Raw genomic sequence first — 20994 nt, 5'->3', positions numbered from 1 at the left:
GGCTAGTTGGGGTTGGCTAGGGATGTCTGGATTAGTGGGTATTATGGAGTTGAATGCTTTGGCAGACACAGGAACATACTCTCAGGTCCAAGAGAGAGCAGGCAGGAGAGTGGCGCATCATGCTGCAAACTGACCACAAACAAAGAGGCTGATTCGTGTAGTTTGTTAGCCAGTTGGGATCACCACACATTATGGGCTGTAGTACACTACAGCACTCTTCGGTCCAAAAGTGAGCAGGCATTCAACATTCAAAGAACTACTGACACACAGTCCCTCACAAAGAGGGCAGGCAATTTGCTAGCAGGTTGGCACTACCGCATGTTACAGCACTTGGACAATATTGTGGGGTATAACGATGTTGTTACTTTTTTATGGGCGCCTTGTTAACTGTGCTACGTTTGTTGGTAGCAAACTGTGTGTTTCTGCTGAAAAAATATTTTCGATCTGGGATAATGATAATGAACTAGAAATGTGAAATCATCTCCGGCTTTCCCCATCTCTCCCCCTTCCTCACCCTAGGGAGAGGTTGAGCGGGTTGGCTGGTAACCGGAAGGTTGCTAGTTCGATCCCCAGCTCCTCCTAGCTGAGTTTCGAGGTGTCCCTGAGCAAGACACTTCACCCTAACTGCTGACGAGCTGGCTGTCACCTTGCATTGCTGACACAGCCGTCGGTGTGTGAATGTGTGCATGAATGGGTGAATGTTAGTGATATTGTAAAGCGCTTTGAGTTGCCACTGGTTAGAAAAGCGCTATGTAAACACTGTCCATTTACCCCACTCTCCCCCTTCCTCCCCCCTCCTCCCCCACCAGGCAGTAGGCAAATGAGATGGGCGTTCGTCCAGGACCTCTGAGCGATTCCCTGTGGTGGCCTCCACCGCCACTGCCACCGCCGCCGCCACCGCCATCATCACGCCATCCCCCGCTACGACTCCTCCACCTCCTCCTCCTCTTCCTGCTGTGCGGCGCCCCCTGCTGCCGCGCCCGGCCCTTCAGCGTGCCCACGCCGGCGGTCAACGTGGCGGTGGTTTTCAGCGGCTCGGCCTACCAGCAGGAGATCAAGGGCCGGCTGAGCCGTGAGAACTTCCTGGACCTACCGCTGGAGGTGAACCCCATCACGGTGCTGGTGAACAACACCAACCCCCGGGCACTGCTCACGCGCATCTGCGACACGCTGACGGCCAACCGCGTGCATGGCGTGGTGTTCGAGGACAACGTGGGCTCTGAGGCCGTGGCCCAGATCCTGGACTTCATCTCCACGCAGACCGCCGTACCCATCGTGGGCATCAGCGGGGGCTCGGCTGTCGTGCTGCCGTATAAGGTCGGTGTGAGGGGCCAGGGGTTGCTGGGGGCGAGGGGGGGGGTGCTGTGAGGGACTATGGGGGGACTACTAAGTATGGGAGGCACACACACATGCACGCATGCGCACGCACACACATCACAATAGCACACACATGCAAACTGGGAAATATGCAATGATTTGCAGACACACATAGTTGCTTAGCTGAACACAAAACTAAAACACATGCATACACACATTTAAATGCTTTTATTTGGATCCAAATTTACAAAGAGGAGAAAAAAAATCCAAACATTTTGGGAAGAAATATTGATAATGTAACAGGTTCATCAAGCTTTCATGCCTTTACAAGGCCTACATGATAAGTTAAGTTATTATACACTGAACACTTAAGGGTAAACAAAACATCTTTGTCTCCAGATACTACCTGAAACAGAGCAAAATTTTGCCTATCTTTTGGCTTCCTTCTTAAGTAATCCCCCCAACTGCAGTCCTCTAACCTCTAACCACCTCTTACCACACACACACACACACACACACACACACACACACACACACACACACACACACACACACACACACACATAGAAAAAAACAAACATACTGGCACACACACACACACACACACACACACACACACACACACACACATACAGGACAAATGCTTTATTTAATTCCCTGATTATCTAGTGCAATATTCTATTAATTTCATAACCTGGGTTCATGACATTTTATCAAAAGTGGTGTGGCATTGGGCAATTTATTAGAACACTAGAACACATGTGTATTGTGTATGAAAAACACACACACACACACACACACACACACACACACACACACACACACACACACACATCTACTGTTTATCAGCAGTGGAAACTGTGGAAACACATTGTGCGTGCGTCTTTAAAAAAACAATGGAGCCAAACGGTAATATCCCAGAGAGGGATCTGGCTCCTTGTAAAACCCTACAAGAGGCCCAGAGAGCAGTTTACACCGTACCTGTTTCAACACCACCCGAGGAGCAGGCAGTCACATCCACCTAAAGGCCTCCTGATGTCCCTTGTCAGGTGTTGACGCTTGCCACACGCTTTTATTTTGAAACAGGATGAGTAAAGCGCTTATATCGCCTTCTCTGTAATTCATTCAGTCATTTTGCATTTTGTTGTTGTGATCGCTGAGCTCATGCCCTCTGAGTAAAAGCCCTTATTAGGGATTCTACAGGCGGGAGAATAACAATGTTCAGAGTAGTTCATGTCCTTATTTCATGATCTCCTCGATTGGTGAACAGGCACGAGGACAAGTAACTGTCCATGGTGCTGAAAACATGTTAGGAAGTTCAGCTGTATTTTAGGCTTTTATTTTTGCCTCCTCCGGTTTGTCTGCCAGCCCTATATCCTATGTCTACCTGTGGGCATCCTTGTGAAAGACACTGAACCCCAACCTGTTCAATAATGACAAAAAATAATGACGTTTTCTTTTATAATTGCGTTACAAAGCATGTTAAAAATGCACCTTCATATTTATAACTGATGACATATGTAAATAACTATTATTTGAAAGAAAGAATACTGAAAAAATTGTAAGCCGATATATTAGAATAGTTGACCGTAATTTGATATCAGTGTGTCATTCATGTTATAAACCTCATTCAGATGAGTAGTCATGGCTCTAATCCCCCCCCTTCCCGCTGGGCCGATGGTCGTCCAACACATATGTCGCCATGACTCCCACCGTCTAGCAGCGGGTCCGCAGATTATAAATAACCCAGCCTTCCTGGGCCCTGAACCCGATCAGCACCAGCTCGTTTTTTAAACTCGTCAATAACTCTGAAAAAACATGATCCTTTAAATAATCGGTTCAACGCTAGTCTCCCGACCTCCTGGAAGCGAGTTATGATTAAAAATGAATGAGGATACAAATTATGAACCATGTTCATAATTTGACGTGCAATCCATATTTCATGAATTGATGTCTGCGCTGTCACCAAAAATTTCAACGACATTGGAGACATTGTCGTTGTTTTAATTTGGGTGACAGTGCAGACAGGGCAGATTGTAGGTTTGAATTATGCATGAGCGACATCATTTAGAGAATAGGCCGCAATGGCCCGTGGTGGCAGCAGAGAACCTAGGGCTGTCCAAACTATTCCTCTCTGATCCGTGTTACGATGTTGACTCGCCCATTAGGACGTAATTATGTAATGTCCCGCAGCATGAATCAACCAAAGTTTGTTCAGTTTGAGTTTTGAGGAATTTTAAAAGTTAAATGGGGACAGGATTAGTTTGAGTCGTTATTTAGTTATCAGTGTGTGTGTGTGTGACTGAAATGTTTTCTGCTCACTTGTCCTCAGTCTACCCTGTAGGCTTCCCGTAGCTAGCATCCTGACACCTACCTGCTCCTTAATAACAAACATCAAATCACTGTTAATGAAAGTGTCAAAATAATGCTGCCACGTAGCAGGAAGTGTGTGGAAAACCTAGACTGTATCCTTTATCCCACATATGGGACTTAAAAAGTATTATCTTATGGTAAATGGTAAATGGACTGCATTTATACCGCGCTTTTCTAGCCAATGGCCACTCAAAGTGCTTTACAATACAGCCCAACATTCATCCATTCATCCACACATTCACACACCGACGGCGGTGTCAGCCAAGCAAGGCGACAGCCAGCTCGGGAGCAGTTAGGGTGAGGCGCCTTGCTCAGGGACACCTCGACACTCAGCGAGGAGGAGCCGGGATCAAACTAGCAACCTTCTGGTTACCAGCCAACCCGCTCTACCTCCTGAGCCTCATGCTGCCACTTCTTATAAGTATCCTCCCTCCATTTTGAAATGAGCTGAACACTACGCTATACCAAACAGGAAACAAACAAACCAGGGACATAAAGTGACCCGGTTGTTACTGTTCTACAGTTGTGACAGTTCACTTTCAGAAAGAAGGCAAATAGGGAGGACAAGCAAAGCGTTTGTATATAGGTTTGTTTATAAGTTCAAAAGTCTATTAGCAAAATAATTTTTCTGCAACATTTTATAGTTCAGAACAATCAAAACAAAATGAAAGTATAAAAGTTCCCACAACACAACTAAATAATCTGCAGAATAGCTTCAGGCCAGTTTTGAAATATCAGCCTTAAGCCACTGTTTTCTGAATTTGTCAAATAAAACCCAGCAAGTCTCTTTTACAAGCAATTGTAAAAGCTCTTGTGATCCAGACAGCCATTCAATGAGTTCTGCTGGGAACGGAACGAAAACTGTTTTAATATTGTCAATTGATCGCGGATCAATGGTTCCTCTCGGGAACCAGCAGGGCAGGCGCGACAGCAGATCGATTGATAACTGTTACTGAGTTCGAAGCGTGCGGACGGCATGCTTAACAGCTCAAATGTAAAGATTTTAATTTAATATGCAAAGCATTTGCATTCTCAGACCAAACAGATGATACAAACATTGACCGTAAACACACCCTAACCAGGTCCTTATGACCACAACCACAAGGCCAACGCAAAGGCCTCCATAACCATAAGGGGGACCCCAGCCCAAACGCCAATGTTGGGAATATTAATAAAAATCAACACCACACACAATGGCAGCAATAGCCTCACAACAGGCACTCAATAAAGATAATGTAGACGATAACAAGATAACAGGCACTCAATAAATATAATGTAGACGATAACAAGATAACAGTTTTCGTCTGGGTTTTTTTCAGCAGTTTGAGGCAGCCTTACGACTTAACTTGTAAGCGTCTCTTCATCGTGCTTATTGGCAAAACCCATGACAGTTGATTCAAAAAGACTCAATACTAATTTAATTTAACAAAAAAAGTGAAAATGTCCTCCATTCAAGGCTCTGTACATACACTGTATAGTCCAAACACACGTTCGGATTTCACAGGTAACTTTTCAGAGAACATCCCAGTCATTGTGTCTTCGGGGGGCTAACGCTTAAGCTAGCATGAATCATTTGTTATTATTTCAACTGACATTTCAGACAGGTAAAGGTACTTCAAGGTCGTGTCTGCGGGGCATGGCATGCGATGTACCGGAATAAACCCGATAGGCCAGGCCTGGTGAGCCCAGGGTTATGAACATGTCTCCTTTCTTTCTGTGTTTATCTCTCTCTGTCTCTGTCTCTCTGTGTCTCTCTCTCTCTCTCTCTCTCTCTCTGACTCTCTCTCTCTCCCTCTCTCCCTCTCTCTCTCTCTCTCTCTTGCTCTGTCTCTGTCTCTCTATTTCTCTCTCTCCTTCTCTCCCTCTTTTCATCTCCTCCTTAAACAGACTAGCCTTTCCATTCAAATCCCTCTTGAGGTCAGAGAGAGAGCCAAGACCCAGATACAGAGCGGTACTGCCTGTCCTGACCTGGGGAATGGAAATCTCAAGCACGTAACCAGCGAGCGTAGCCAAATATGGGTGAAGGGGTCAAATCAATTCCCATCCCAACAAAAGTCTACAGACAGTTAATCACTAGTGAATAAACGGGAGGCCAAAACTATCTTGGGTGAGAGCTCTGGCCAGGCGGAAACAACACATCAATTTAAACCAGACATGCATCAGTAATAATGCACCTCAACAGTCAGCATGGAGGCCTCTGCTCAAATGAATTTATATCGCCTCCCTTCCCTAGACATTCCATCGGGAGCGGCATATTTATGGACTCATTAAGCAGGAATTTCCAAAGCTAACTTCAGTGAATTCAGATGTCATTAAGGAGCAAGGTTGTGTTCAAGGATTCCAAAATGCTAGGCTGCAGTCACCTGAGACTACTTTTAGACTGAAGCCTTGATAGCCATTATTACCAGGAGTCCATCACTTTAACTATCATGCCCTGAAGCCAAGGTGCCTTGCTCAAGGGCACCTCCCCCCAAGCCTCAACCAGGAAGGTACAAGGCATCAAACTAACAACCAACCCCCTAACTACTCTGCCTCTACAATGCCTCTCTCGTTTATGTCACGTCTCGTCTCGGTCTGCCACAACACTGCTGCTAAGCTTTTATAACTCCACACCATCATCATAGAAACGTCAGCGTGGGGTGGGGGGGGGGTGTTGAAGCGTCTGTTCCTCGCTTGTGAGTGCTGCTCGCCGTGACGTCAGCCAATGAGGACACGGACGGTGGACACAGGCACCGGCACCTAGCACCACACTGGGCGCCACCGGCAGACATATGCTACGAGAGAGGGAGAGAGAGGGGGAGGGAGGGGGAGGAAGAGGGAGGGGGAGGGGGAGGGAGAGGGAGGGAGGGAAACAGGGGGAGGGAGAGAGAGAGAGAGTGAGAGAGAGAGGGAGTGTGTGTGAGAGAGCGAGAGAGAGAGAGACAGAGAGACAGAGAGACGGAGAGGGAGGGAAGGGGAGGGAGAGAGAGAGAGGGGGAGGGAGTGTGGGAGGGAGAGCGCAAGAGAGGGATAGGGATATAGAAGGAGTGTGGGAGAGAGAGAGAGAGAGGGAGAGTCAGAACAGGAGAGACAGAGAGAGGGGGGGACAGAGCTAGGGAGAGGGATATAGAAATAGAAAGAGAGAGTAAGAAGGGAGAACAGACTGAGATGGAAAGGATGTAAGAGAGCCCGAGAGGGAGAGAGAGAGAGAGAGAGAGAGAGAGGGAGAGAGGGAAAGAGGGAGATAGGGAGAGAGGATATATTATTTAAATGAAATTGTCTTGAAACACATCCAAGGTATCACCAACTGGGGCTCCCAGGTGCTTTGTGTTTTACTTCATATAAAAATACCAAACCAAACAACTTGTGAATTTAATAATGAATCTAATACCATCTGCAGACATCCAAAGTGACTTCCAGTGAATTCAGACCCAGGTCATAAATGAGCAGATAGGGCTTCAGGCATCTCAGGATCCCTTCAGTGAACATAAAGGTTTGTGTTGGCAAACAAACGTTCCTCCGGGCATGATGCCCGACCGTGATCGTGATCTCTGCGTTAAGACTCTAAGCTGTGGATGGATATAATCTTCTACCAGCAGAGCGATGTGTAGGAACACCCGGCCTCTGATTGGACGAGATATCTCGTTCCGTAGAAACCCATCTGCCTCCGATTGGATGAGGATGAGGATGAGGATGTTGTTAACACAGTTGTTATATAGGGTGGCATGTGGCTAAGGAGGTAGAGGGGGTTAACTGAGTGTCGAGGTGTCCCTGAGCGAGACCCCTTACCTTGACTGCTCCCGACAAGCTGGCTGTCGCTGTGCTTTGTTGACACTGCCGTCGGTGTGTGAATGTGTGCATGAATGGGTGAATGTTGTTAAGCGCTTTGAATGGCCACTGGTTAGCAAAGCGCTGTATAAATGCAGACCATTTATGGCGGGGGGGGGGGGGGGCTTGACAGTGTATTGGCGAGAGGCATTCAACTCACAGAAGAATGGTACAGGTTTCAAATGCCTCGATATTTACAAAGACGATCAGAGGTTGCAGCCACTGAGCAAACCTCCATCGCTTGGTGACTGTTGCGTTGCACGGCCGCTTGATTGCAGATGACAGTGTGTTCATTGGAAGGGCTGTGATGTTTGGACAGTGCTCTCAGTCATCCGGGAACAGACTGGTTCAGAATCTAGGATCCAGGCCAACACTGCCAACCGCCCCCCCCTCTCCTCCCAGTCCCTCCACCCCCCCTCCCCCGGCAGCCCCCAGGCTCAGTGTGAGCTGTGCTTTCGGTCGTCGAGGGACAGACTGACTGAACAAGGGTTTAAAAGAGCGAGAGCAGAGGGCTGCGGGGACGGAGTTGTTAGCTGAGGGGTGTTGCGGCTGGGTTTCAGAGATGTGGAAAACAAATGCTCTCGATGTGTGTATTAATACGTGTTGACACGCGACAGGCCTCTATATCTGTATGCTTCAGCATGTCCATGTGTATGTAATGTTCATGAATATTGGTACTCTGTACACGGTGGCAGACCCAGGTGAAGACAAATGCATGCACTTGTTTATTCTTGCGCTCTCACCCACATATGCACCTCCGCATGCATGCATGCATGCATATACTCACCAAACACCACACACACACACACACACACGCACACACGCACGCACGCACACACACACACACACTCTCCACATACATATGCATGCACCCACATCCCTCACACACACACACACACACACACACACACTCCACATAAATATGCATGAACACACATCCCACACAAACAGTCCACATACATATGCATGAAAACACATCCCCCCCCCCCCACACACACACGTACATATGCATGCACACACATTCCAAGCACAGACACAAACACACACACACATTAGACATACATATGCATGCAAACACATCCCACACACACACACTTCACGTACATTTGCATGCACACACATCCTACACACTGAGACACAAACACAAACACACACACACACAAACAAACTAACACACACCATGCACTCTGTTGCAGCTAACACAATCAGTAATAGCATGGGCTGCACCTTTAGAAAAAAGGAAATAGTGTGACCAACTGGAGAGACATATACATACATAGTGATAGAGAGAGAGAGGGCGAGACAGACAGAAAACAAGTGGATCCACACGTACATACACACCACCACTATCACCCTAGGCTGCTCCGTGACCGGCCTGCATATCATGGCTGTTCTATTGGTAGATGTATGGAGGGTGAAGACCCCTAGGGCAGCCTCATCCATCTCAGACTGGCCCTGGTGGAGCCCAATGCACTTATCTGTTATGATGTTGTTGAGTAAATGCAACCAACATTCTCATAAAAAAATATTGACGATCATGTGCATTTTAAGTAACACTTTAAGACTTTTAAACCACAGATTATGAAAGGGCTAAATTTAATATGTGTTTTTATGAGTTTTCCTGCAGTTGTGTTTTTTTTATTTCTTATTATTTTATGAGTTTTCCTTTTCATAAATATGGTAAACTGACAAAGGTGAATGTTATGAAGACAATGTGTTGATATCTGTATCTGGACCTGATTTGATAAAGGGATGGATGCATAAAAAACAGAAGCTTTCAAAGTCTTTACGCCCATTTTTTAAGCTGCAGATTATTATGATGTTGGAGATCTGTGTGTGATTTAAAGATTAGTTTAGGTTCAGGTTTCAGCCGACATATGCAAATGAATGCAAATTAGCTTTATTACGTCAGGGTAATGAGGGAAAAGGTGTGTGTGGACCAAGCTGCATTCGGATTCATCTGGATCATCTCAATTTACATGAAGATGCAGACGTTTATACCGTAGTATCACAAATATAGACTTCCTGTCCAGCCGTCCTCGCTTCTCTCTTCAAGGTCACAGTTTGGAGAAAAGACAAAGCGACAAGACAGAGCACTGGCCGTGTCGATCGCCCTGTCAACCCCCCCAAGGCAGAAGTATGGCTGATAGCCAGCACTGGCGGAGAGAGAGAGAGAGAGGGAGAGGGAGAGGGAGAGAGAAAGGGAGAGAGGGAGGGAGGGAGAGAGTGAGAGAGAGAGAGAGGCAGTGAATGAGCAGAAGAGAGAGTGGTAGAGCTGGTGAAAGAATAAAATAGAAGAGAGAAGAGAGCGATACCAGCAGATGAGGCGGAGAGAGAGGCACAAAATGGGCATGAAAGAGAGAGGTAGAGAGTGAAAGAATAAAAGAGCGAGAGAGATAGAAAGAGAGAGGGCGAGGGAGACGCTACATGATAAATGGGGCTGCATATCTTGCCAGAGTGAATCACAAGACATCGTGCTGGCTGTCATCACGTCTTCTCCCTCCTGCTTCACCACCTCCATCACCTTGCCATCACCACCTCCATCATCTCATCCATCCCCCGCTCCATCACCTCCGCCATCACCACCTCCATCATCTCCTCCATCCCCCGCTCCATCATGACCCCCATCAATACCTCCATCATCTTCTCCATCCCCACCCCCATCACCACCCCATCACCACCTCCATCATCTCCTCCATCCCCCGCTCCGTCATCTCCTCAATCACCGCCTCCGTCATCTTCTCCATCCCCACCCACATCACCACCCCCATCGCCACCTCCATCGCCACCTCCATCATCACTTCCATCATCTCCTCCATCACCACCTCCATCATCTCCTCCATCCCCACCCCCATCACCACCCCAATCACCACCTCAATCATCAGTCCCACCGTCATCACCTTCTTCTTTTTTCATCTCCTCCATCACCTCATCCATCACCACCTCCATTATCACCCCATCCCCGCCTTCTCCATCACCACCTCCTCCATCACTACCTCCTCCTTCACCTCCATCACCACCTCCCCCAACATCTACTCCATCACCACCTCCATCATCTATTCCATCATCACCTCCATCATTTACTCCATCCTCCGTCTGTTGAGTCCCAGCCACAGTTTACGTTAATCGACCCAGCCCAGGTCTTGCTAAGTCTCGCTCAGAAGTGAAAACCCTCTCTCGTCTCCTGTGACTGGACCTCATGTTTACTGGCTCCGTCTGACGTTGAAGGTAGGCATGCAGACCAGACCAGTCTGCTGCTTTAGAAAAAAAGAAATATGAACTGAAATAAACTCCTTCATCACAGCCCCAACCTCCACCACCCCACCCACGACACGGAAGGGCCCAGCCTGGTCGTAAATTAACTAATTAATCAGTCCTCGTTAAAAGTCACGCTCATTAAATTACGTGATGCACTGATGGAGGCGGGCGAGCCAAGCGTGGACACCTCCATCATTCTTCTCTCTCTCTCTCTCACTCGTTCTGACTACTCTGTTCAACTCTCTCTCTTTCTGGCTACTCTCTCTGAAGCTCTGCCTATCTCTTTCTCTATGTGACTCTCTCTCTCTCTTTCTCTCTCTCTGACCACTTGTTCTCTCTCTCTCCACCCAGGGCGAGGGCTCCACCTTCCTGCAGCTGGGCTCGTCCATCGAGCAGCAGATCAACGGCATGTTCAAGGTGATGGAGGAGTACAACTGGGACAGCTTCGTGGTGGTCACCAGCCTGTACCCGGGCTACGAGGCCTACGTGGACTACATCAAGTCCTCCTCCGACACCAGCTACTTCCTGTGGGACCTGCAGGAGGTGCTGACCTTCGACATGTCGGCCGACGGCACCAACGACCTGCGCGCGCGGCGGCTGCTGCAGCAGGTGGACACCCAGGTGCTGCTGGTGTACTGCTCGCACGACGAGGCCCAGTACCTCTTCACCATGGCCGCCGAGGCCGGCCTCATGGGGCCCGGCTACATCTGGATCCTCCCCAGCATCGCCGTGGGCAACCCGGACGTGATGCCCCCCGAGAGCTTCCCCGTGGGGGTGATTAGCATCATCACGGACCGCTGGAGGACCAGCCTGAGGAAGAGGGTGAGGGACGGCGTGGCCATTGTGGTGAAGGGCGCGCAGAGCTTCCAGAAGCAGCGCGGCTACGTGCCCGAGGGCCACAGCGACTGCCAGAGCCCGGTGAAGCCCAACAACAACGACACGCTGTTCAAGTGAGTGGTGCAGCACTAACCTAACGTAACCCCAACCCACCAACCACCAAGTCCATCAATCCACAATATATAAAACAATGCCATTCTTTGAGTAAAGGTTAATTTGAGGCATTTGTTTAGCGATGATTCAATGTTGGTGAGAGATATTAAAGCTGCTTATTAGGTTTTCTGTGGTTAAGTTAAGGGGTTAGGGTTAGAGGTTATGTTTAGACGAGGTTAGGGTTTAATGGTTTACATAAGTGGTGTGGCTAAGATCATGGCTCGTGTGTGTCACCGGCTGTGTCCATAAGTCTTGGTGAGTACACCGGCACTACGGTACATTACGGTTTGTAAAGGCAGCGGTGAGTCAAGTGCCCCGTGAGGACTGAGAGCGTGAGAGGCTAAACAGTGAGGAGCCATCTGCTAACCGACAGGAGTCTATTCTGAGAGAGGACTGTTCATCACACAACCAGGGAGAACGCTTCTCTGTCAGCAATACCGTATGTCTGTGAGAGTGATTGTGAGAGAGTGTGTGTGTGTGTGTGTGAGAGAGATAGAGAGAGAGAGAGCGAGAGAGTGAGAGAGAGAGAGAGAGAGTGAGAGAGAGAGAGTGTGTGTGTGAGCGATAGTGTGTGTGTGTGTGTGTGTGTGTGTGTGTGTGTGTGTGTGTTTATGAGAGAGAGAGTGTGTGTGTGTGTGTGTGTGTGTGTGTGTGTGTGTGTGTGTGTGAGCCTGTATGAGCGTGTGTGTGTGTGTGAGCGAGCGAGAGAGAATTTTAGAGTTTAGCACCTTGAGTCCTTCTGATTGGACTGGGTGTGTGATGTCTGAATAGGGTAAAGCACGCGGCGACAGACTACAGCTGGGATAGAGGTATGATTTCTGTTTCCTTTTTAGCGGTTGTCAGATTCCTTTTCAAGGTTGAAAGGAACCCACTCTATGTAGATGTGTACCTTTGACATGGATCTGCACCCTGGGGGCTTTTCTTTATACACACACAAACCCACACACACATACACATACGCACACACACATACACAGGCATGCATACACACACTCACACATTCACATAGATGCACACACACACACACACACACACACACACACACACACACACACACACACACACACACACACACACACACACACACACACACACACATATACGTACACACACACCACAGCCATGCACACATACACAGGCATGCACATACATGAACACACACACAAATACGCACAGATACACATACACAGGCATGCACATACAAACACACACACACACACACACACACACACACCCACATGCACACACATGCGCACAGACACAAACACACACACACACACACACAAAGAAAGCTTTCTTGTGGCCTATACATTTCAGAGCAGCGTCTGGCTGGAGTTATTCAGGTCCAAGGGGAGGCTCTGCTGGGAGGAAATAATTTATCACAAAAAAATGTATTCAATAAGGCATCTGTTAAATGTAATGCAATTCACTTTTTCATATGTATTATGCTAATGATTTCAAGTAGCAAACCTCCCGGTTATACTTTGAAGTGTTCTCGTCATAAATCAGAGGCCCCGCTTGGAATTTATTCGGACAGTAAAGATTTGTTATGCAAAATGAAGATTTTTCACTTTTGTGTCAGTCGATACAATTCAGCAGAGAGACAACAAATTGTGATTTTACCGCCAAGTGCTGGCGAAGTTGCAACTTCAGATGCAAGCTACTCGGCAACAAAAACACAAACAGCCAGCAACCACTGAGGGGTTTGGCACATTGGTTCGATCTAGCAAGCAAATAAAATCGACTATCGCTGGACGATTTAGAAATAGCTTTCTTGAACAGTTCCACTGCTTATGTCACTATTCTGCACCACCACAACAACAACAACAACAACAACAACAACAACAACCAACAAATGACCACTACATACTAACCTTGTTTTCTGATTCCTGGAGCTACTTTTCCAATGTTAATCTTACTCTGTGATTATCTGCAGCCTCCCCTTTACGTCCATGTGGATAAAAGCTACAAAACAAAATGTAAAAAAACCTTTCTCTGTTTCTCTCTCTCTCTGATTTCAGACACATGCTGAGCGTGAGCTGGGAGAACAATGATTTCTCCTTCAACAGCGATGGATACCTTGTCAACCCCTCCATGATCATCATCACTCTGGACAGAGAGAGGCAGTGGGACAAGGTGAGTCGTCCCCTGCTGTTGACTCCTCAAGTCGTTTAGCAGATGCCTCAATCCAAAGCCACATACAGAGATTTCAGATATGTCGTTAATGCCCGTGTCACACTGTCCCGAAATTGACACCAGATAAACACACGAATGTGGAATTTTGAATTTCGCACGAAGATGGCCCCGAACTTGGTCAACAGCCGAAGCAAGTACAATGCCTACAGAAGGTCAAACGATGGCACCTGAATCACACACACGAGACGTCGTATTGAGGGTACGATGCGTTTGAACTAGGTCACGAAGGCGTCACGTGACTTCCCATTGGTATAACACCTTCATATAATCATCTATCTATCTGATATTTAGATCATCTATCATATCTAAATCATCTATATAATCGATATATAATATATTTGTCGCAGCCGTTCAAATGAGGCTATTGATTTTCTGTTAAAGGTGTCTGACTTGTTTATTTATGAATCATATACATTTTTTGAGACCCGCACCTGCAAAGTTCAGCACCAGATCCGACCTGTCATCCGTGATAAAAATGAAATCCGTACCAAAACATCGAAAGGATCTCCTTTGGGTGGCTTTCACTCGATTTATGCAGAGTCTTCGGGCAGCGCAGTGTCATCGCTGGAGTCCCCGCTCCACGTCTGATAAATGATCAGCTGTTGGAACCAGACGAAGTCTCTTCGCAGCTGGGAGTCAAGTGTTGTATCGTTGACTAAAACGGACGTTACAATCCGCCTGTTTTAGCAACTTTTATGCGGGTACCCGACCCGTTGCAGGACTAATATTATATAATAGCCTACTGTTTATGCTGAGACTGCTTTGCTTTTTGCTACCTGTAGGGTATGTGTGCGGGCTTTGCGCGCAGGTATCTGGTGTGTGTTTGTCAGGTGAAAACTAAACGTCAAGGGAAAGAGGCGGTAGTTGAAAAAAGTATTAACACCGCTTATTAAGTTCACTCGTTGCTTATAATGGTTTATTCGTTTCCCAGTATTATTTCCTTAATTTAGAGGACAGTTTTGTAAATTTTTTAATTGTAAAATAAATGCAATCATTTTTTGAAGTCGCAAGTTTTTTTAATTATTGGAAGCGAGTCGAGCTGACCTCGCCTGCTGTACCCACGGTCAAAATAGCCACGACAATATCTATATAATCATTTTGATATAGGCCTAATAACCAGGAACTGAATTGTGATTAATTGTGATTGAAGCTTTGGGAGTTACACACACCTCTGCTCTGTAGAGTTGCTCAGGACTGACTGAGTCCTGAGCTCTGAGGTGATGCTCTGAGGCTGGCCTTTTTTATGTCCACGTTACCATGACACATCGAAAACGCTTGAGCTACTCAAATTCGGCTGTCTTCGCCGACACCGTGGTTCCATATCGATGTCATCGAACTCTAATACGACTGCTACACAACGGCATTGCGAGGGCTTCACATAGTCGTGGTGCCTTCCTAAGACAATCGGGCAGCTTCTTGTTTCCTTCGCATTGTTTTCGTGAGGCGATGGCGCCGATGATCACACAAACATGACACGACTTGACAAGATGCCATCACAATGGCCTTACGAAGGGCCAAATGGACACATGAATTCAATACGAAAATGAACCGTCGCAAGGTTCTTCTGCAAATCTTTGGCATGCCAAAGATTTTGGCACCGCTCACGAAGTTGCTGCCGGAGCCCGAGAAACTCCACCGGAGTTTTTACGATCAGAGCCGAATTTGAACATTTCCTTTATCGTGTGTCCATCAGGTGTCAATTTCGGGACAGTGTGACACGGGCATAAGGAGCAGGTAGGGATTATAGGGTGGTGGATTCCAAAACTTTTTTTGTATTTTTAGGTCTGAAAGTGATTGTTACTCGATGACCCTACAGATGCCTCAATAATGGGCAGATGTATGATTGATGATCATATTGATGATGGTTAATATCAGTGTCACACTGAACATGTAAGCATTACACTGAATATCACACTGTGAGGTAAAAGCCCTAGTAGCAGTTTGCCTGTGAATAAGTAAGCAGCCTGTTTGTATAAAAAAGTTTTTTCAAGGAAAAGTGGACCATCAAATATGTGTAACATATTAGAGGGCGGTGGGTAAATCGATTCATGTGAATATCGGGACACTTTGCTTCTGCAATGCTTCTATCTTCAGGTTGACTCAAAAATGCAATGTAAGCCAGAAACATCAACGTAATCTTAGTGGAAACATATTAATAGTACTCTCCTACAGAGGGCGCTATAGCGTATTCACCTCCAGTTGATTGGCATCAACTTTGTTTGGTTCCGTTCATCCACTTTCATATTCAAAACTTTAGGGGTCAACGAGCAACATGTAGAACCCATTGTGACAGAGATTGTGGTTTACTTTATCTGTTGTCATTTTAAGAGGTAATAAGCCTGTCTAGCCACATATGCATGCTCACACCATAACTCTGCTATGGCAATGGTGTTTAAGAGCTGTGCTGTCATTGGCTGCAAAACGCTGAGAGACTTGATGCATGTTGAAAAGACAATGACCCCTAAATCTCAATAAAATGGGTTCCTAGCCAAGCCTTTACACACGCCCACCCACATATGCACACAAACAGACACTTAAACGCACAGACACACACATACACAAATAAACACACACACAAACACACACACACACACACACACACACACACAAACGCACACAAACGCACACGTAAACACACGCACATACACACACAAATAAACACACAGGCACACACACATTAACACACGCACATACACGCACACACGTACACACACACACGCACACACACACATAAACACACACACATACACGCACACACGTACACACACACACACACACACACACACACACACACACACACACAGTGTGGACTGCAGAGATGCTGTGGTTAGAAGATAATAGGTTTATTTGCTCCGGAGGGGGAAGATGAGCAGCACGTAGTCAGTTGGCATTAAACAACAATAATGCAATAAGACAGACAGAGTGAAACATCCAACACATTCCCCATCCATCAGTGTAGGTCCTCCAATGTGCCTTGTGAGAATTGGAGATGGCTTTGTTTATATGTTAAGAAGTGTGTGTGTGTGTGTGTGTGTGTGTGTGTGTGTGTGTGTGTGTGTGTGTGTGTGTGTGTGTGTGTGTGTTTATCATGTGGGGACTTCAGCTGCTTTGTGAATATGCTGTGAGGACACAATATTGCTGTGTGTCTTGTGTTGGATGCACTGTGCTGTTACTCCCTTGTGAGACTTCAGACTGATGTGGTCATGTTTTTTGTGAGGACTCCAAATTGGTGTGTGATTGGGGTCTTGTGAGGACTCCAGCATAGTTCTGTTCAAATGTGGCGGGGATTTCGTCCTGTGAACGTCAAGCTCTCCTCTCGATTCAGTAAATTATGCTGAGTTAAACTTCAAACAGAGGTATGCCCTCCGGCGTGTCAGTCGCACATTACTTCTTATTGATCATTGTGGTTTTCTTCCAGGGGCGGTTTCTATTCAGGACACCGACCGACTACTCTATATGGGCTGCCGATACGGGGTCCCATATGTTTGGGCTGTCAGGGTTGAGAGGCATGAGGAATTGCTTGGTTCACCGTCAACATCACGGTCTAGTGACCAATAGAAGAAGGTTTTTGATCTGCATGGGAGCACCATCTGCGCTGTGTGCCCGAGAGCGGAATGCATCCCGCAGCACCGCTTCTCCCCTCAACCATTGGGCCGACGACCACGTCGGAGTTAGTTGACGTCTCGTCTCGGACCTATCCGTCCTGCTATGTTATATGTTACATGTTATATGTTATATATAATAATATAATATAATAACTCTTGGGGAAGGCTGCACAGGTACCCAAAAGCTGCCTTGCTTTCCTTCTCGTTACAGAGATGTTCTACCGAAGAAAGCTGATTTGCACGATTGGATGAAGTTTACGATAGGTGTATTTCCACAGTGGCCAAATACACTGTGTTGACACTTTCTTTCAGTTAACTCCTGGTCGCCATGTTGGTACTTGCTGTGCGTGATAGCCACTCACTTCTGCCAAGACGTTTTGCTGTAACATAGTAGTACTGCTGGACGAGATTAAAAATGCATTGACCATCAATGAGTCTCAATCTAGGCTCAAAATGGACATTAACCAATTTTCACATTTTGCATACATGCATCTAAGCAGTTCTGACTTCCATTGCATTGAATAACACATAAATCATTTCACGTAAATGGCACAAGAAGATTTTTTTTCTGTTATGTAGCTGTATTTTCTTTGAGCCTTTCCGTCTTGCCATTGAACGTTAGCATCAAACGTATTTGTTCAATCCCAGCACTGGGAACATCACAACTGATCCAGTCAAAGTCACCTCCATGAATCCATGTTCTGACAGAGAGCACACAGAAAGGTGGTTCGTCTTTAGCTCCACATCTGCTGTGTCTCTGATCTTGTACTCTTGTACCTACCTCCTAACCTGGTTTTGAAAAAGGGTTATTCACATTAACATGGTGACTGGGAAGGGCTCTACACGCACACGCACACACACACACACACACACACACACACACACACACACACACACACACACACACACACGCACACACATTTAAAAAAAATGTGCCTTATAAATAAATTTACAGAAGAAATGATGTGTTTTATACAAGTAGAGATGGAAGGATATTGAAGTGACTGGAAGGAGAGATGGAAGGATATAGAGTTTTTAAGCACGTTCTGGCTTTGAGACAATCCTTACCTCGCTTCTGAGTCCGAAGCCAACCCTCCCCCTTCCCTGACCTGTACTGTATCTTAGTTCAATAGGGCTCAGAAAAGTCCCAGCCTAATCACTTGTAGCAGCAATTAGAGAATCAAGCCAAAACGCAAAGCTGAACATAAATAACACTTAAAAATCACATAAAATCACTCACTGTTAGTGAGTGAGGATAAAGTTGCTGTGGGATGAAGTGCTCCTCTCTCTTTTTGGAATATCTGTGTAGCTAGTGTAGTAAATGAAAGCCCTCCTGTGATAGTATGCCGTGAAGGCTACCAAATTTCAAACTACTCCATTGGCCTTCCAAAATGGAGGCTGGCGAGAAGTTGCAAAGACAATAAACTAAATTGCCACTGTGCATTTGTAGTACAAAAGCCTTTCATTCGTTCCAGAACATACTTTCTCTTGACCGGTCTCTAGTTGTGATGCTCCACAGCAGGCGTCACCGACCCGACATCCTAGCCTGTTTATATATTTGTTGTAGATACCCTTCTGTCATTTAGTGCTTCTCGGCGGCAGTCTTCTGTGAAACGCTGTTGCGAAACGTCAAGGTAAACCTGGAGCCCGGAGGTGAAAGGAGAGGAAGCGGCAATACATGACAGAGAGCAACGAGCCCCACAGGAGGGGAATCACCCCTGCCTTGACTGCTAAACGGCATATCGAATCTTCAGCACCGGGAAACTCTGAGACGGCGGGTACATCACAGACTCTAGCTGAGATTGGACCAGGGCGTTCAAGAAGGAGAGCAGGATGTTAATATTTCATGATCTGGCAGAAATCGATTTGTTTATTGTATAGAGAGGGGAGAAAAATATTTCTTCTTTCTTTCTTGGCATAGGTGGGATTCAAACCTGACTGTTAATGCCATGCTCATGTCATCAGTGAAACAGGACAGGACAAAATTAGACCCCTTATTTCTAACTATTTGGCTTTTAACCAAAGGGACTTCTGTTCATTCAGTTTGTGCACAAGGAGGCCTATAGGTACACTGTGGACATTCAGGGGATCAAACCCAGTGCTTTTAAGCTGGGCATCAAACACCGTTCTAGCCACTGTCCAGTTGGCTTAAAAAGGAGTTGCTAAGGAAATACTCACAGATCCCAAGCTTTTAAATTGTATGTATCTTGTATCAGATCAACTGAAAGCCAGTGCAGCCCTGCTGACCTCAGGTTGTGCTAAGCTAGGTTAGACCCCCTAGCTTGTAGAGATTAGTTTAAAGGAAAAAACACACCTTGGGCAAAATACCAAACATTCAGGCTATATTATTTTCTATTTTGTGTTTTCCTCCTTCTATTTCGGCCAGCACGGTCTCCAACAAGATAAACATTTAGACTACCATGTGTAAGCCACATTAGCAATGTATGTAAATGTTTGCTTGGAATTAAAAATACCTAATTTGGTCACGACTTGGTGATCAACCTTGGTAATTTATCTTGTACCTCACATGTGCCTGTGAGGTTAAATGGAGTTAGTGATCTGTGAACACAAAGCACAGCATAGTATTACCATTCTCATTACGCAAATGTTGATAACTAACCTTTCCTGGGAAGTACCGTAGTTATCTATTCGTGTTCAACAAAGTGAACATCGGCTCTAATTAAAACAAGGGGTTCAGTGTTTATGTTAATCCGTCTCGATCACCATTTCCCAGTTCTTATAGCAAGTCTGGCGACAACTACACTAAAGTGATTTGTTTGTTTGTGGCAGCTCTTTATTGTGCCCATCAAGGACTCCAGAAGACCTTCTCTGAATTAATCAGGTGGACCTCTCTCTCTCTCTCTCTCTCTCGCTCTCTCTCTCTCTCTCTCTCTCTCTCTGTCTCTCTCTCTCTTACTTACTCTAACTCTCTCTCTCTCTCCCTTTCTCTCTCTCTCTCTCTCTCTCTCTCTCTCTCTCTCTCTCTCTCTCTTTCTCTCTCTCTCTCTCTCTCTTGCTCTCTCTCTCTCTCTCTCTCTCTCTCTCTCTCTCTCTCTCTCTCTCTCTCTCTCTCTCTTGCTCTCTCTCTCTCTCTCTCTCTCTCTCTCTCTCTCTCTCTCTCTCTCTCTTTCTAACCATCAGCCTCTCTCTCAGGTCTCCATGAGGAGTGTATATCTGTAACTCTCTCTCTCTCTCTCTCTGTTTCCTGTATCTGTAACCCTCTCTCTGTCTCTCGCCCTGGCTCCAGGTGGGGACCTACGAGATGGGCATCCTTCAGATGCGCTACCCGGTGTGGCCGCGCTACGGCACCTACCTGGAGCCCGTCTCGGACAACCGGCACCTGACCGTGGCCACGCTGGAGGAGAGGCCCTTCGTCATTGTGGAGTCGGTGGACCCCGTCACCGGGACCTGCGTCAGCAACACCGTGCCCTGCCGCCGGCAGTCCAAC

The 20994-nt window shown here is 46.5% G+C and overlaps 1 protein-coding gene across 1 annotated transcript in view; it reads left to right on the top strand.

The window, feature by feature from the left end:
• Positions 1-825: 825 nt before the first annotated feature.
• Positions 826-20994, top strand: part of grin2ca (glutamate receptor, ionotropic, N-methyl D-aspartate 2Ca) — a gene marked incomplete at both ends in the record, with an annotated part of 42560 nt that continues 22391 nt past the window's right edge. Inside the window, 4 exons of the mRNA XM_084488765.1 lie at positions 826-1317; positions 11107-11705; positions 13767-13881; positions 20794-20994. The exon at positions 20794-20994 is cut by the window's right edge and continues 11 nt beyond it. Coding sequence (XP_084344891.1) covers positions 826-1317; positions 11107-11705; positions 13767-13881; positions 20794-20994 — 1407 coding nt within the window. The remainder of the gene's footprint in view (positions 1318-11106; positions 11706-13766; positions 13882-20793) is intronic.

The sequence above is a fragment of the Micromesistius poutassou genome, assembly GCF_964030765.1.
Source record: "Micromesistius poutassou genome assembly, chromosome: 1".
Lineage (NCBI taxonomy): Eukaryota > Metazoa > Chordata > Actinopteri > Gadiformes > Gadidae > Micromesistius > Micromesistius poutassou.
The sequence above is the reverse complement of the archived record's forward strand: the minus strand, read 5'-3'. Positions and strand labels throughout refer to the sequence as shown.